The following is a 17002-nucleotide window of genomic DNA, read 5'->3' on the forward strand; positions in this document are numbered from 1 at the left end:
TGAATATATATATATATATATATATATATATATATATATATATATATATATATATAATATACCGTATTTTTCGGAATATAAGACGCACTTTTTCTCCCCCAAAAGTGGGGAGAAAAAGTGAGTGCGTCTTATATTCCAAATGTTTGAAATTTCATATTTATATGGCGCTTGAGGCAGCATGTGCGGCCATTTGTCTCCCCTCCTAAGCGTGGCCGTAAAGTGCTGGAGTTGATAGCCGCTGGTCAGATGCGGCTGCAGAGCGGCAGATATGCCAGGATACCGTGGCCATGATCTCAATGGATGTCGGGGAGAAAGCCGAGTTCAGCCTGCTTGGCTGATGGCTGGAAGTCTGAGGCATGCTATTAGTGCAGAGCACAGCGAAAGGCGTTATTACCGATCCGGGATCCAGCCGACGAGTCCTCCTTCTGTTTCTGTATTTTCAATACCGGCGCGCGCTGATCCCCGTCTTGTAACTTCCTGGTCTGCCGCTCTCGCGCTGCATGACCTCGGCGGCTCACGTATGTCAGGGTCACGCAGTGAGAGAGCGGATGACCAGGAAGTTACAAGACGGGGATCAGCGCGCGCCGGTATTGAAGATACAGAAGCAGAAGGAGGACTCGTCGGCTGGATCCCGGATCGGTAATAATGCCTTCCGCTGCGCTCTGCACTAATAGCATGCCTCAGACTTCCAGCCATCAGCCAAGCAGGCTGAACTCTGCCCTTCCCCGACATCCATTGAGATCATGGCCACGGTATCCTGGCATATCTGCCGCTCTGCAGTCGCATCTGACCAGCGGCTATCAACTCCAGCACTTTACGGCCTTCGGCGATCAGAGTAAGCAGGAAATCCCGTTCCGAACGGGATTTCCTGCTGGGCTTCTCCGGTCGCCATGGCGATGGGGCGGGATGACGTCACCGACGTCATGGACGTCAGAACGTCAGAGGGAATCCCGATCCACCCCTCAGCGCTGCCTGGCACTGATTGGCCAGGCTGCGCAAGGGGTCTGGAGGAGGGGGGGGCGACGCGGCGGATCGGCAGCAAGCGGCGGCGATCGGATGTTACAAGCAGCTAGCAAAGTGCTAGCTGCATGTAACAAAAAAAATTATGCAAATCGGCCCAGCGGGGCCTGAGAAATCCTCCTGCGCAGGTTACCCCGAGCTGAGCTCGGGATAACCGGCAAGGAGGTTAAATGCATTTGGTGCTGGGGCCTTTTCCTATGCAGCCCCTACTTTATGGAACTCCCTTCCACAATCATTGCGAGAGGCTCCTTCTCTGGACAGCTTTAAAAAAAAAGGCTAAAAACTTTTTCCGAGCCTTTGAGACTGCATAATGCAGGGTCACAGCATTTTGAGTCCCCAGGGAGAAGAGCGCTATAGAAATATTATTCTTGTTGTTGTTTAAACACAAAACTGTTCCATCCATTTTGTGGCAAGAAACAGCCCCTACAGGTTTTAATTTCCAGTGGCTATTGAAGTCTAGGGCAGTTCGCCTGTTTGCGAACGTTTACAGAAGATTCGAAAATGTGATGTTTGCTACATCACTATTGAATAACACCGGAAACAAGCATGCAGATAATGTTGTCAGATCTGGCAATAATATCAGAAACGCCGGATATGCCAGTCAACTTGTATTGCTTACAATGAAATGCATTTGGTAGCCTCCATATCCCTCTCCTTGCAGTTGTCTTTTGCGTATAAATAAAATGTAAAGTTGTTTGAAAAAAAAATTGACACTAACGGGTTTAATGTAAATAAAATGATAAAACAAATAGTTTGAATAACTTCTAGCAACTCCAGTGTCTATAGCTTTCTACACATTCTAGATTCAACATGGCCGAGGCAGCCAATAATGATCTTCTGAGAATCCAGTGTGTATGTATACAGCGGCCCTCAACACCCTTGGGGGCACTTGGTGAATTGATTTGGCTAAGCATTGGCCAAGGATGTCCAAGGACATTGCCCTCCCCTAACATGTACAGCTCCATTGGCCTTCCTCCCCTCTGCATAGTAACAGAACATGTTGTCAGCCTGCTGGCTAGTGACATGTCTGTAAAGTCTAGGTTCTGTAATGTTGCCTGAGGGATTGAGTCCCAATCCCTGCTGAACGTCATGCCTCATACATTTGATTTTATTTCAGTACTTGAATGTTCAGTTGATGAAAAAAACACAGCCTGATCATCACTTAAAGAAACAGTCCTACACGGTAAAAAAAAAGAGAGCAGCAGAAGTGATAGTAATATATCTAGTTATACATAGCAAAAATATCAGGTACTGATAATCCTCTGGACAGAAAGCTCTTACAATAAGATTGTAAATAGATATAAGCAATAAATTAGATCTGTGTGCAACTTAACCTTACAGTACAAAGAAGCATGAGAGCAAAACACATTGCTTTGCAAACATTCTAGGGCTGACCAAACTTAACCACCCTGGCCAGACTCAGGCTACATTCACAGAGGGTATAGAGTTCCCTGCAGGAAGCAGCAATGCAATGGGAAGGTCTCGAGCTGCATACAGTGAAGCATACAGTCAAAGAATAGTGTGCTGTACTGCCCTTGTTAATGCACGTTTTTCAGTAACTCATGATCTTGCATGCCATTATACCACACTGGCCACACTGTGAACATCAAATAGGCATTGAATTGCAGTGCAACTTTGCTTGTTACAATGTGGCTGTTATGTTGAAATGCATTCTATCCAGATCATTCTGAATTATGTTACTATCTTCTTGAGAGGTGATAATTCTGCACAATTTTGTATCATCTGCAAAAATAACAGCATTACTTTCTACACAAAGGGGATAAAACTGTGTTAAAAACAGCATAATTAAACTTCATATGTGTTAGTCTGTGTCGTTAATGAGGTAAGCCATCTTTCCCTTTATTATTTTAGCTGTTTTTAATACACTTTTATCTATTATTGGGCGTCTCTTCCCCCTTCTGTGCTTTTTTTCACCCTCCTTTGGATAGTTGTACTCTGGTACCCAGTAGCTCTGTCACTGATAGGTCCTTTGTAGTTTTGCCAAGAGTGCGACCGGATACAGTTCCAGCTGGTCACCCGAGCTGAGTCAGGTTTATAAATCTCCACCTGCCTTCAGCGGTTGGTTGCCCCCTGTGCAACCTTCCTTTGTGAGTACCACAACTTTTTTTTACACTTGTGATTTAACTCGTGACATCTGCATCTTTTGGCTCCTGTTGTTTTTGTGTTCTTTTTTAGGGTGCCAATTACCTTTCACCGTAACATCACTTTCTACTTCATCTATTAGGTCATTAATAAATAAATAGAAGAGGACTGGGCCCAGTACTGACCCCTGCCAATAAAATGCTAATAATTCTGAGTTTAGTGAGATTGTATGATAACTTTATGCAAATGTATGCAGCCTGGGAATAGGATGATCAAATTTATCAGATGTAAAAACAAAAACTTTGCATCAACAGTATTAGAATTTCATTGATGATTCCAACCAGGGAGGATGTTATGACTGAGTGAGGAGAGACATTTTATGGAGCTTTCATTTAATGTTGTACTTGAAGTTCCTTTTTCACCTGAAATCCCATTAACTCCTTTATCCCCCTTTGGCCCTGTTAATCCCTGGTCTCCTTTTGGTCCAGGTGGCCCCTGTTGTCCTATTGGTCCAGGCGGTCCCTGTTCTCCTCCGGGACCAGGCGGTCCTTGATGCCCTTTTGAACCACGCTTTCCACTTAAGAATGATCGTGCTTCTGGTTAAAAAGAAAACAAAATAAGTAAACAATTTATAGTAAGCGTATAAAAAAGATGTTTAACCCCCTTACCCTAGAATGTCTCCAATGATACTTACGGTAGTTCTCTCTTTGTTACAGATGTTTTTTTTTATCTTAGCTCCACTGTGACTACATGGAAAATCCAATAGACACAATATCCAAAACAGACCCACCACGTCCATCCCCCGCCCATTTCAGTAATGGGGTTGGGAAAGTAAGAGGAGCAACCTTGATTGACCAGTTTGCATCCCTCTTTTCTTTCACAAAGGTCCACAGACAAGAAGCTACATGGTAGAAAGACCTGAAGATGCAGCAAACACTAAAGATTGACAACCTTACTTATATTGTATTTATACAATGTTGTATTTTTTTTTCTTTTTACAATAAATGTTATTAGTTTGTTATCCAATTTTAACACAAATAGTGCAAAAAAGTTAGGCCTTTAGGATACAATTATTAATACAATAAAACGGATTACAGTAACTTGTGACAGTCAATGCAACTGTTCCAGGGGAATTGGGCTACATGTGACAGTAAAACAAAGTCTAGTGAGAAAAGGCATTGAGGTTGATGCACACTATACACCGGTAAGAAGATAGGGTGGGAAGTCCCTTTCCCAAATGTAAATGCTCCAGTGCTGGGTCAGTCCACTCTGCTGTTTAACACATCCACTTTTTATACACAGGGCTGTCGCAAGGGTACAAGCAACGCACACAACGGCTTAGGGCCTCATCTTCTGCAAGGGCCTTGGGCATACCGGGCTGAGATGTCCTCTGGTTACCTTGGTTCTGTCCGGCCTATGACATCTTCATGAGAGGCATGGGCATTGGCCGTAACAATAGAAACCAGATGCTAAACAGAAGATGTGAGTTCCCAGTTGCCACAACTCTGCAGGACAAGAGCGGGCCACAGAACAATGAAACTAAGTAGGCAGGAGGGAGGCCATCTAACTATGTTGGGGAGGGGAGTGGGGGTGGGTATCTATACTTTATATTTGAATTTCGAATACATTGGTGATTGGCGCACTGGAAAGGACACCCACCTCTGGGTATAATGCAGATGGGCAATTTGATTGTTCCATATAGTATATTCACACCACTATGCCATTATCCTACATCCAGTACTCAGTGGGTAGAACATATGTATATAGACCACTTCAGGCAATGGAACAAATCCTTTTCAGCACCACACCATTGTTTTGACTATAACTGGATTTGCTTAAAAAAGGGCTTTTGTGACCCGAAACAGACTTGTTCCATGATAAAATTGACTGTTCATTTCTGAAGTGGTCTATATACATTTGTTCTATGCTTATTTGTATTAAATGTAGGATTATGGCATAGTGGTGTGGATACATTACATGGAACAATAAAATTTCCCTTTTGCATTATAATCAAAGGTGTACCAGTTTTTTGTTTTTGGCTCCTGATGTGATGTATGACACACCAGTATCCTTGGCAACGTCCCACGCCATTACTCTGTTGATACCCGACAAACGACGAACAGCGCCGCTCATCTCGATCGCAGCCCAGCACTTACTATACTAAGTAAGCAAGCTCTAGACACTATAGCAAGGGTCCCCAAACTTTTTCGGTCAAGAGCTGGGTCAACATACATCAGACTGCTGGGCTTGAAAAACATTACATTGAATCTAGGTATTGATTTCCCCCAATCATGCCCGAAGGAGAACTCCCAGCAGCAGCCATTCAGTCATGCGGCACCCAAAAAACGTCTTTGTGCACCAGACATTGAAGCATATCCAGGAAACAACCTGCCATCCATTTGGACAGCAGTGTCACCTGATGCAGGATTGGATTGGAAGCCATCAAATGACTTCTGACTGGCTTCTACGTGGGCCACCAATATTTAACCACTTAGGTCTATTTGGACGGAAATATCCATCCAGATAGCCTGCACTGCTGCTGCACGCGTTCCCGCCGCCTTCCAACGCCCCTGAGATCAATGAATGGGAATACAGATCCCATTCATTGATCTATGTCCCCCTAAGAAAAACCGACGGCTTTTTCTGAAAAAACTCAATTTTTCTATGTCCCACGTCACCCCTTCAGTTCCTGTAAGTGAGAGCTCTCACTTACAGGACGAAATATCAAAAAAAATCACTGTGGCCATCTTGTGGCCAAATAGTAAAACTACATCTACATAAATCTATTTAAAAAATATACACACTCAATTTTATTTAAAATCACCTGTTTACCTCCCCACTACGAAAAACCCCAAATACATTTTTTTATAAAAATAAAATTACAATAAAAAAACAACATAAATAGTTACCTAAGGGTCTGAACTTTTTTTAATATGCATGTCAAGTGAATATATTACTATATTTTTTTAAATTATAAGCTTGTAAATAGTGATGGATGCAAATTGAAAAAATGCACCTTTATTTCCAAATAAAATATTGACGCCATACAATGTTTTAGAGGCATATTTTAAATGGTGTAATAACCGGGACAAATGGGCAAATAAAATACATGGGTTTTGATTATGGTAGCATGTATTATTTCAAAGCTATAATGGCTGAAAACTAAAAAATAATGATTTTTTTCCATTTTTTTTCTTAATATTCCCGTTAAAATGCATTCAGGAAAAAAATAATTCTTAACAAAATGTACCACCCAAAGAAAGCCTAATTGGTGGCAGAGAAAACAAGATATAGATAAATTAATCGTGATAAGTAGTGATAAAGTTATTGGCGAATGAAGGGGAGGTGAAAGTTGCTTGGATGCATAAGGTGAAACGACACTGTAGGCTGAAGTGGTTACAGGTGCAGTGGGCCGCATCTATAAGTTATACATTTTGTGTTTGGGGGCCAGCCTCAGGGGGCTGCATTTGACCCATGGGCAGTAGTTTGAGGACCACTGCTTTTTAACTTAAAAGACCAATAGGGGGCACTGGAGGAAATTTTGAAGATCCTCTTCGGCTTGCTATACTTAGTGTAGCAAGTTTTGGGCTGGGATCAACGTGTGCATGTGGCACTGTTAGTCACTTGCTTTGTATCGAGAGGATAATGGCATGTAAAATTTCTGAGGATAGGGGCGTGGAATTATCCAAGGTAAGTATTTATGGTTAATTAAGAACATCAAAGGACTTCTTTCATTGTTGTGTTTTTATTTATTTCTCAACTGTTTGTGGAAATAGGTAAGGGAATCAGCACCCCATACTCATTTATCTAGGGAGGGGGTGGGCATCTGGGGGCCCTCTTGTTAAAGGGGAACCTCAGATGCCCCCATAACCCCTTAAGTGTCTGCACCCACAGACATTGAAGTAGTTACCCACACTCTTCTCCCGGGTCCCATAGGTGGGGGTGAGCCCCTAGTCCATGGATTGGACAAGGACTCTGGAGGAGAGGGAAAGGCTTTGCCACCCGTTTTTTCTAACTCCCCATATACATAAATATGTACAAAATATACATTTTAAAACCTGGCAGCACCAACACACATGCTACTTAAAGAGGAACTGTAACATAAAAATATCCCCTGGGGGGTACTCACCTCGGGTGGGGGAAGCCTCCGGATCCTAATGAGGCTTCCCACGCCGTCCTCCATCCGTCAGGGGTCTCGCTGCAGCCCTCCGTGGAGTCCGGGCAGCGGTGACGTCATTATTTACCTTCCTGGCTCCTGCGCAGGCGCTCTGACGGCTTTCCATTCCGAACTACACGGAAATACCCGATCGCCGTCGGGTCCGCTCTACTGCGCAGGCGCAAGTCTCCTGCGCCTGCGCAGTAGAGCGGACCCGAATGAGATCGGGTATTTCCGTGTAGTTCGGAATGGAAAGCCGCCACAGCGCCCCCGCTGGAGCCAGCAAAGGTAAATATTGAAATGACAGTCGGCACAGTCGCCGGCTGTTCGGAGGGCTGCGGAGAGACCCCCGTGGGACAGAGGACGGCGTGGGAAGCCTCATTAGGATCCGGAGGCTTCCCCCACCCGAGGTGAGTACCCCCCAGGGGATGTTTTTAATGTTACAGAGTCTCTTTAAAGTTCAATCTGTGCTGGCAAGGAAAAATCTTGTAAATATGCCACAGTACAAGATAGAAAAACTAGACAGTTATAAGTATTGCAAGAATAGGGTCTCCATAAGGATTACATAAGGACACACCACCTGTCACTACACACGACTGCCAGCCCTTGGGATTATGCAGTGTGGACATCTGGGCAGTGTACCTTGCAAATTTTTGCTTAAGTCGTTTTCGCATCCAAAATGCTATTTTCTATTTCGAGGATATATTTTCGAAAATGCACTATTTTGGAAATATATTTTTTTTTTTCTAATGCAAAAATTCACAAAAAAATCACTCATTTTAACATCAAATATTGCAAAAACACACAAAAATCACATCTTTTAACACAAAAAAATAGAAAAAACAAAACATATTACAAAATTATTTTCAAAGGCATTTTCACATTTCAATTGAAAGTTGAATTTTACATTCATTTTGTGGAAATTAATGCGAAAAGAATATCAGCTTTTTCACTAATCACTGCATCTGGGATCAGATGAGTACATATGATAACACGGCAATACTGTAATATTACATACGGCTATGGCAATATGTGAGACTGCTACATTGATGTGGCTTAAAGTGCTTGAACTGGCGCACAAGGACACTTAAACAGACAACTTTCAGGGAGTCACCTGTCTCTGATGACTATTGTACTACCTGCCTTACACTGCATTATCTCTATTACAGGAAGGCTGCAGTTCGTAGACCTAGGCTCCGGGCGGACATTACTTCCTGGATTTAATCTTTTTGCAAGTATGGCATAACATAAGGGGATTTATCTCCTGGCTGGCATTTCTCCTAAATCAACATTATCAATCCATACAATCAACTAAGATAAGGTTTGATTTGCATATCTGTTGAATACATAACTGGAGGACTGCATTAGGAGACCTATTTCCTAGTGGATTTTTTCTCCATGCTATTACCTCACTCAACCAACTGTGTTTAAAATGCCTTTCTGGACATCACCTAGGTATTACCAACCAAACCTTGTGTGCCTTTGCAATATGTTTTACATACCGTAATTATTTTCTTAAGCTGCATTTACCATATGTGGTACTATTGTCTTTTTTGTACTTTTGTATTTTTGTCAGATGAAGGAGCACACACAAATCTGACATGAAACTTGGTGACTAATATGTACAACCTCTCCAATAGCCATAATCTTAAGACAAGACCATAGAAAAAGTAATAAAGTACCCTTGTGTTTGCAACCCTACCAGTACCCATCTTCCTTGTTCCAATAGATTACCCCCTGGGGACCTATACAACCGCCTAAACAGTTTACAGTTACTCTCCTGAATCCGTGAACTAAGAGAAATGTGTATATGGTTCAAAATAGTATGGGTCTGGGATTCTTACAGGCGGATCCCTATCTTTTCCTGCCATGCTCTGAGGTAAAGTAATGAGCTATGGCTGTCATCAACAGTAACTGATGTAGGGCTGATACGGACCGGTATTTTTCAACTTTCCTTTTTTCTTTTTCTAATAAGTAAGGCCACTCACTCTTGTACCTTCTCTCTATCATTCAGAGGGATAGGGCATGCACTCTAAACCAAGAATCTAGATGCTTTCACATCCAGAAATCAAAAGCAAATTGTCTGATCCTCTCACAGTTTGGATAATGTCTTAAGACTTATACCAAAAAACAAGTGTCCCAAGCAGAGGTGCTCGGATACCACGTTTTAAAATTCGAACTGATCCAGATCCGGATACCCAGATATCCGGATCCAGATCGGATATCTGAATCCGAGCGCTCAGATATCCGCGTTCATGCGGATATCTGAAAGCATTATCTGGGCTATCCGGGCGGATTCGGATATCTGGATAGAAAAACCGGAAGTGCACTTTAAATAGCTTTAAAAATTTTTTTTAGGGTAAATGAGGCGTGTAGCATCATTATTTTTAAAGGGGAACACTAGTTGATGATGTGAGGACTTAAAATCCTTAAAATCCTCCCCACGTGACACATGCCTAGTGCCGAGTGACAGGCAGACAGCAGAGGAGAAGACACTACTGCCCACTAACTGTCACACTGGCACTGCTCACAGCACAGCAGTTCTGTAGAAAGCAAACACAGTAGTACTACTACTCTAACAACTACTAGCACACTGACTGCAGTACTACAGTACTAACTACAAAATAACACAGTAATCTTATTAAGCTTATAACTGTGTATAGCCCTTGATACTAGGCCCAGCAGCACTGGAGCACACACTCTCTGACTCTCTGACTGTCACACTATGACATCAATCAAGCTAATTAACGATTTAACAATACTGTAGTGATAGAAGTGAAGGGGTTAATCACTGAACAGCTTTAGGTTTATAACTGTGTACAACCCCCCTTGCTAGGCCACCAGCACTGGAGTAAGTCTCTCAGTGAGCATTCAGCAAGCTAAGACGATATGTCTCATCATGGCAGCCCTCCTTATTATACAAGGGGGCTGCCCAGTGTTCCTTTCTGTGATTGGGTGCCAGGGTTTAGGCTGGGAGCCCTTAGCTCAATGAGGTCAGGTGGGGCTGGCCAGTGTTCCCCTCTGTGATTGGTTGCTAGGACTTCTGCTGGGAGCCCTCTGAATGGCTCTAGGACGTCATCTCTTTAGTTACAGTATTTCGGATCCGGATTTCCGCAATATCCGTGGATATCCGGGTTATGCGGCCAAATATCCGCAGATAGCTATCTGGATTTCTAAAGAAATCCGTAATCCGATCCGGATAGCGTAAAAATGTTCGGATATTCGGATTACCCGGATATCTGGAATCCGGATGAGCACCACTGGTCCCAAGCAGGTTGCTCACTCACCAAGGTGCCAAAGAAGTCTCTTTCCAAACCAATTTCAAAGAATAGGAAACCTCCTGAGGGTTTCACAAGGGAAAAGTTGGAGTACCATTTACATTTCTCGTTAATTATCAGGTCTATTATTTTAAGGACATACATAAACGACGTGTCACAAAGGCTTCTGAATCTAGCTGGCATCCATTGGGTCCCCTTCTATATTATTAGTCATTTAACTGCATACTTAAAATAAACTTTTTTCCATTTCAAAAACTTTCTAGCATGTATGGGGGCTTTGCTATTAACCGCTTAAAGATACTCTGAAGCCTCTTAAAAAATCTTTTTTTTTTTTTAAACAATGCTGCTTAATACATTAGCCCTACCTAAATGGCTGTAAACTATCTAAAACCCTAACCCCCCTCCCTCTCCCCTGCAACATCCACGACTTTCTTGGTTGTGGATTTTGCTGCCCCTGTGCGCTTCCGAGTGAGGCAGGGCTATGAGCCGCAGCCCTGCCTCACACCCTTCTATCAGCGGCGGATCTCCGCCTCTCCCCCGCCCCGCCCCTCTCAGCGAAGGAAGACTGAGAGGGGCAGGGGAGAGGCGGCGTTCCGCGCTGATAGACGCGTGTGAGGCAGGGCTGCAGCTCATAGCCCTGCCTCACTCGGAAGCGCTGCCCAGATAGCCCCCCGGGGATTTAGGGGGGATTTAGATAGTTTACAGCTGCGGGAATGCAACAATTTAGGTAGGACTAATGTATTAAGCAGGATTGTTTAAAAAAAAAAGATTTTAAAGAGGCTTCAGAGTCTCTTTAAAGCGTATCCGAGATGAAAAACTAACTATAACAAGTAACTTGTTTATATATCTTATCTAAAGTTTAGATAGTTTACACAGCATATCTAGCTGCAAACAGCTTCAAATGTTTATGATTATTTATTCCTGTGATACGATGAGGGCAGCCATGTTCTGCTAGTCACATTGTCACAGGCTGAGGGCTGGAGATGCTATCAGCTTGCCTGTGTGTAAATTCAGTCCCCTCTCCCCCTCCCTCCTCCCCTCTGCCTCTGAAATCTTTGGCTAGTAAACTCCTCCTCCTCCCGCCCAGACTGAGCTCCCATAAGCCCTTGCTAAGAGATGTGGGCGAGGCTTGTTTAGTTTATAGGGAATTAGAGTATTAAAACAAAACAAAAAAGGATTTGGCTTGAGGAATGCCCTATAAACTATATAAAAGGAACACAATTATGCAATGAGTAAAAGTTTATCTCGGATCCACTTTAAGTTGGCGGCCATTGAAATTTCTTTAAAAGTAAACATTTAAAAAGCATTTGCGTAAAATACATATATTTTGTTTTGGTGACTATTTTGCCATTGATTCCATTGAATTTTTCTTATCTGTGAACTCTTTGCAGAAGAGGCTGGAGTTGGAGAGAAAGCCTCCAGTCTGGAAAGTAGTGTTGAGTCGAGTGTTTTGCCGCAAATTTGCGTTTAATGTGATATTTCGTAATTTCGTATTTTCTAAAGAAACAAAGTTATTTTAATTACAAAAATGGATGTAAGTTCCATTTCTAATAGTAATTATGCAAATTTAAGCAATTACTAAACTCAAAAGAGTCACTTATTGATTGCAATTTCTGATTGCAATTACTGATAATGCAAAGGCCCCTGCATGTGCTGTCACTTTAAATGCATCAGGAGGCTCTACCCGCAGCCACATCTAAGACACGTGCTCTTTGCTAAGGTGCACTTAGTGGTCATGCATGCTGAGACACTTGGTTTTGGGCCTTGCAATATCTGATAATGCAAAGGTGCTATCACTTTAAATGTATAAGGTGGCTCTGAACTAGAGATGGCCCAAAAGAATTCCGCTGTTCACATCTGCGGCAAGACATGAACATTGGACCCACCCCCAGCAGACGCATGGCAGCCAATCAGGCTGCACTCCCCCACAGACACACTCCCCCCCCCCCCCCCCCCCCCCAACACAACTATAAAAATGCAGCAGCGCCGGCCATGTTCTCAGTCTCCGGATGCTGCTTAAGTGAGAGGAAGTACAGATTGCTGAAGAGACAGTTAGCTAGGCTGTTGTTTAGCTTGCTCCTTGCTGAAATTTATTGCTGAAAGCACCCCAAAAAAAAAAGCCATTTTGAGGGCTAATATTCTTCTGCTGTGTTTTTTGTGTGTGTGTGTGTGACACTGCACACAGCCCACAGTCACAACTGGGGCTTGTAGTCCGCCAGCACACTATTACCAGTGCATATCTTTCAACTGTATTTGTGATCAAAGTATAGCATATCTGTGTGACACACTGCATACAGCCCAGCCCAAAGTCACAGCTAGAGCTTGTAGTTCTGCCAGCACAGTATCATTAGCAGTGCATATCTTCCAACTGTATTTGTGATTGAAGTATAGCATATCTGTGTGACCCGCTGCATACAGCCCAGCCCACAATCACAGCTGGATCTTGTAGTCTGCCAGCACAGTATAATTAGCAGTGCATATCTTCCAACTGTATTTGTGATTGAACATACTATAGTACCGTATATCTCTCTGTGTGGGTGACACACTGCATACAGCCCACAGTCCACACAGTCATTAGCTGGGATTTGTAGTTCTCCAGTATCCTGTTCTATCTTTATTACAAGCCAGAACACTACCATTAGCAGTGCATAGCTTTCAACTGCAGTATTTGTGATTGAACGTACTATAGGATATCTCTTTGTGTGGGTGACACACTGCATACAGTCCATGCAGCCATTTGAGTGCTCACACTGCTTTTAAAGCACTTCAGCCTTTTTACAACCATTGTAATATCACAACTGCATATCTCTGTGTGTGTATGTTAAAATACACAGCCCACTGGTACACTCACACAGCTGCTTTGTATTTGACACTGATTGTGTGCCTCTTTGTGATTACACACACATAGAGGCATAGCTAGGTCTTTAAGCGCCCGGGACAAAGACTATTAATGCGCCCTCTAAGGAAAAAAAGGGGCATGGCCACACAACAGAATGTGGGCGTGGTAATGTATGGGGCCAAATATACATGACCTTAGCTGTGGTGTAAATGGTCTGCCAGGGAAGTTTGAGCTCTGCCGTAGTGTTACCCCCCAAAATACATGTAATCTGACAGCATTTCACCAAAAATACATGTAATTTGGCAGAGGTTCCACCAAAATACAGATAAAATGGCACTGGTTCCCCCAAAATAGACATAATCTGGCAGCAATAGTTCCCCCAACATACATATAATCTAGCAGCTGTTCCCCAAAATACACTTAATCTAGCAGTAGCGGTTCCCCAAATATGCAGTTAATGTGGCAGCAGTTCCCCCAAAATAGGTTTCCCCAGTATAGGTAACCAGGTCTATAGGTGTCCCCAGTGGAAGTAACCAGGCCTATAGGTGTCCCCAGAATAGGTAGCCAGGTATATATGTGTCCCCAGTATATGTAGCCAGGTGTATATGCCCCCAGTATATGTAGCCAGGTGTATATGTCCCCAGTATATGTAGCCAGGAGTTTAGGTGTCCCCATAATAAGAAGGGAGGTGTAACGATTGGTGTCAGCACGCAGAGAGAATCTGATTATTGGTGATCTGCAGTATCACCAAGAATGCAGATATATATATACCTGATTATTGATGATCTGCAGAATTACCGATAATACAGATATATTGCTAACCTCTAGACACCTATATACTGTGAGTGTTTGGTACAACAGTAATAACTTTGAGTGAGGACCACCCGAGGAGCAGGTGGTCCTTGGCAATATGAGAAGTACCTCCCTTTGGAAGTGCAGAGATCTTGCAGCAGCCTGAGACATCCAAGGGGGCGGAGTCCCAGGCTGAATAGCAAGAAGACCTGGTGACTAGACCTGGTCCCCTGGTGATAAGTATGCGTAACTTTTCCTTACCTTGGTAATGGGATCTTTCCCTTTAAGTGATGAATGTATGTCTTTTACTCAAGGTTTCCCCTGGGCATCCTGCTCAGTGCGGCCTGGATACTCGCAAACTCTCCCTTGGCCGTGTTGAGCCCACTGCATGGTACACAATGACTGCTTTTTACGGGGGCGGTCTTTGACTTGCTTCCGGGTGGACGCAGCATAACTAGTAAACTAGTAAGTTGCCATGACTGCGACCGCTTGAACTAGCGCCGCAGAGCGTGGTGACGTGACCATGATTGCCACCAGCGTGAGGCTGCGCTCAGTGATGACGCGTGCCCGCGCTGGAGGACTTGGGCCTACCATAGACCAGAGGTGAGGAAGTGGGCGTGCGCCACAATACGTACTTTGTCTGCGGCGTTGAGCCTTGTCCCCGCCGCGGAGAGCAGCGGTCTACGAGGAAGCTACTTAAGCGAAACAATTGTCGACCCGACAGGTCTCTGTGGGTGGTATGATCCGACTGACGGTGATGTATTGCTGATACATTTACTGCACTATGTTGTCTTTTGAATTGCGAAGCTTGCAAATAAATATGGCAGTTTAAACACCAGCTGGTGCCCATGTGAGGATATTGTTTTTGATGATAAGGAATTCTCTGCTCTGATACACATGGAGGCACATGTTCATGGTCTGTCAAGCAAGACTTGCAAGATTGTCTAACCAGCCAGAACGTGTTGTGTGCATTATCTAAGGCTTATGAACTGTATGTTATCAGTACCTGCCTGCTTTCAATTGCACCAATGCAGGAGACATCCACTCTAGAGCAAGAACTTTTAGAATCTATCCACTTATCCGCAGAAGCGGAAGAAGAGGATGTCTTTAAATCTGAGCGATCTGACTGGGAAACGTACTTTTCAGACAACAGTACAGCCACCCCCACCCACAGAGACCTGAACACCAGACGCATAGAGCAGAAGTTGTTCAGGGCCTCTGAAAAAGAGGTACGAGTGTTTTGGACAGTTGCATCCCTAAAAAGATACAAGGATAAAGGTTATGTGTCGAGAGGGTTTCGATTGTACCAACCCCCTGCAGAGTACAGCGACGACCCCCTGTTTATGGAAAAGTGGAATACTGCCCATCTGAATTATGCTAAAATATTGTCAGAACTGGCATTAGAGAGATCAGAACAAGAACACGAGAAAGTAGTCACAGAGATTGACGACTTAAAAAATCGGTTGTCTGCAGTAGCTACAGGGGATAAGGCGAAGGAAGTTGAGAGTAAGATTGAGAGGAGATTGATACCCATTCAGAGGGAGGTCAAGGAGAGAAAACTCAATAAATATCTTCGAGACCAGGAAGATTTTAAAACGGGTCACATCTTTGATTGGGCACGCTCAGAGCCCAAGCCTAAAAGCACATTCAAAAGGAGAAAGCCACGTAGACCAAAGAAAAAAGGCTACTGGACCTCTGACTCGGGATCAGAGTCCGAGGTTGATAGAAGAGGGAAAAGACCTAAGGTATCCCCTTTGGGAGGAAAAAAAACAAGGAGAGGGAGGAGAAGAAAACGAGGAGTCATGTGCAAAGAAAGTGTCCTGGAAGGGAATGCCTCAAGAGGGATTTGCCTAGAGCAAACCCCGGAGTCAAACCAACTACAGGTGTTGAATCTTTCGGGAGTAAAGCTGTCAGACCCGTGTATTAAGGTCTTACAAAAGGGACTGAACTTTGCCACTACTACAGCCTTTGATTTCACTAAGTTTGAAATAGACCTCTACAAAAATGTTCGGAAGATCAACCTATATAGAATGTTTGGGGGGAATCCCATGGAATCAACTCAACCTAAGATAGGACCTTTGGGTTTTTTACCAAGTCTATCCTTTCAAGACAGCATCGCTATAAGTGAATTACAGTCCCTATTAGCTGAAAATGATGATTCTGTAGATGATTCTATTGATACCAATTTAAAACAGGCCAAATTTAAGGCATGCAGATCAGTAAAACCATTCCCTCCCTTGTCAGGCTCTGCTTTAGATATATTACAGAAACAAGTCCTCAAAGAATCCAAGGCTTTAATTTATCCACAGGTAGAGAGAAATCTCTCACCGAGTGGATGGAAAGCCATAAAATGGTTAAAATCCCGTCCCGACCTTACAGTAAAAAAGGCTGACAAGGGAGGGAACATAGTGGTGTTATCAACACAGCACTATATTAGAGAAGCCATGAGACAATTAGATGATTCCACCACCTATGTAAAATTATCGGCAGACCCTACCTCCATCTTTCAGAAAAAATTGAGGAATTTGTTAAGAGGAGGAGTGATGTCAGGCTTCCTGGATAATAAACTGGGGGACGATTTGTTCCCTGAATATCCAAGGAGGCCTGTAATTTACTTCCTGCCTAAGGTCCATAAGTCCCTGGTGGATCCCCCGGGCCGGCCCATTGTCTCCGGGAGGGGCTCTGGAACAGAGCCCCTCTCAAAATACCTGGACCATGCCCTTAGACCTCTGCTGTCCTTTGTTCCATCGTATCTGAAGGACACAACGCATGTCCTTAGAATGGTCGAACAAGTTAAATGGTGTAAAGGGGACA

At 43.6% G+C, this 17002-nt stretch overlaps 1 protein-coding gene across 1 annotated transcript in view; it reads right to left on the bottom strand.

Moving 5' to 3' along the window:
* Positions 1-17002, bottom strand: part of LOC137536794 (pulmonary surfactant-associated protein D-like) — a 127232-nt gene that overhangs the window by 82465 nt on the left and 27765 nt on the right. The window contains exon 3 of the mRNA XM_068258995.1: positions 3546-3719. Within this exon, the coding sequence (XP_068115096.1) occupies positions 3546-3719 (174 nt within the window). The remainder of the gene's footprint in view (positions 1-3545; positions 3720-17002) is intronic.

The sequence above is a fragment of the Hyperolius riggenbachi genome, chromosome 10 (genome assembly GCF_040937935.1).
Source record: "Hyperolius riggenbachi isolate aHypRig1 chromosome 10, aHypRig1.pri, whole genome shotgun sequence".
Lineage (NCBI taxonomy): Eukaryota > Metazoa > Chordata > Amphibia > Anura > Hyperoliidae > Hyperolius > Hyperolius riggenbachi.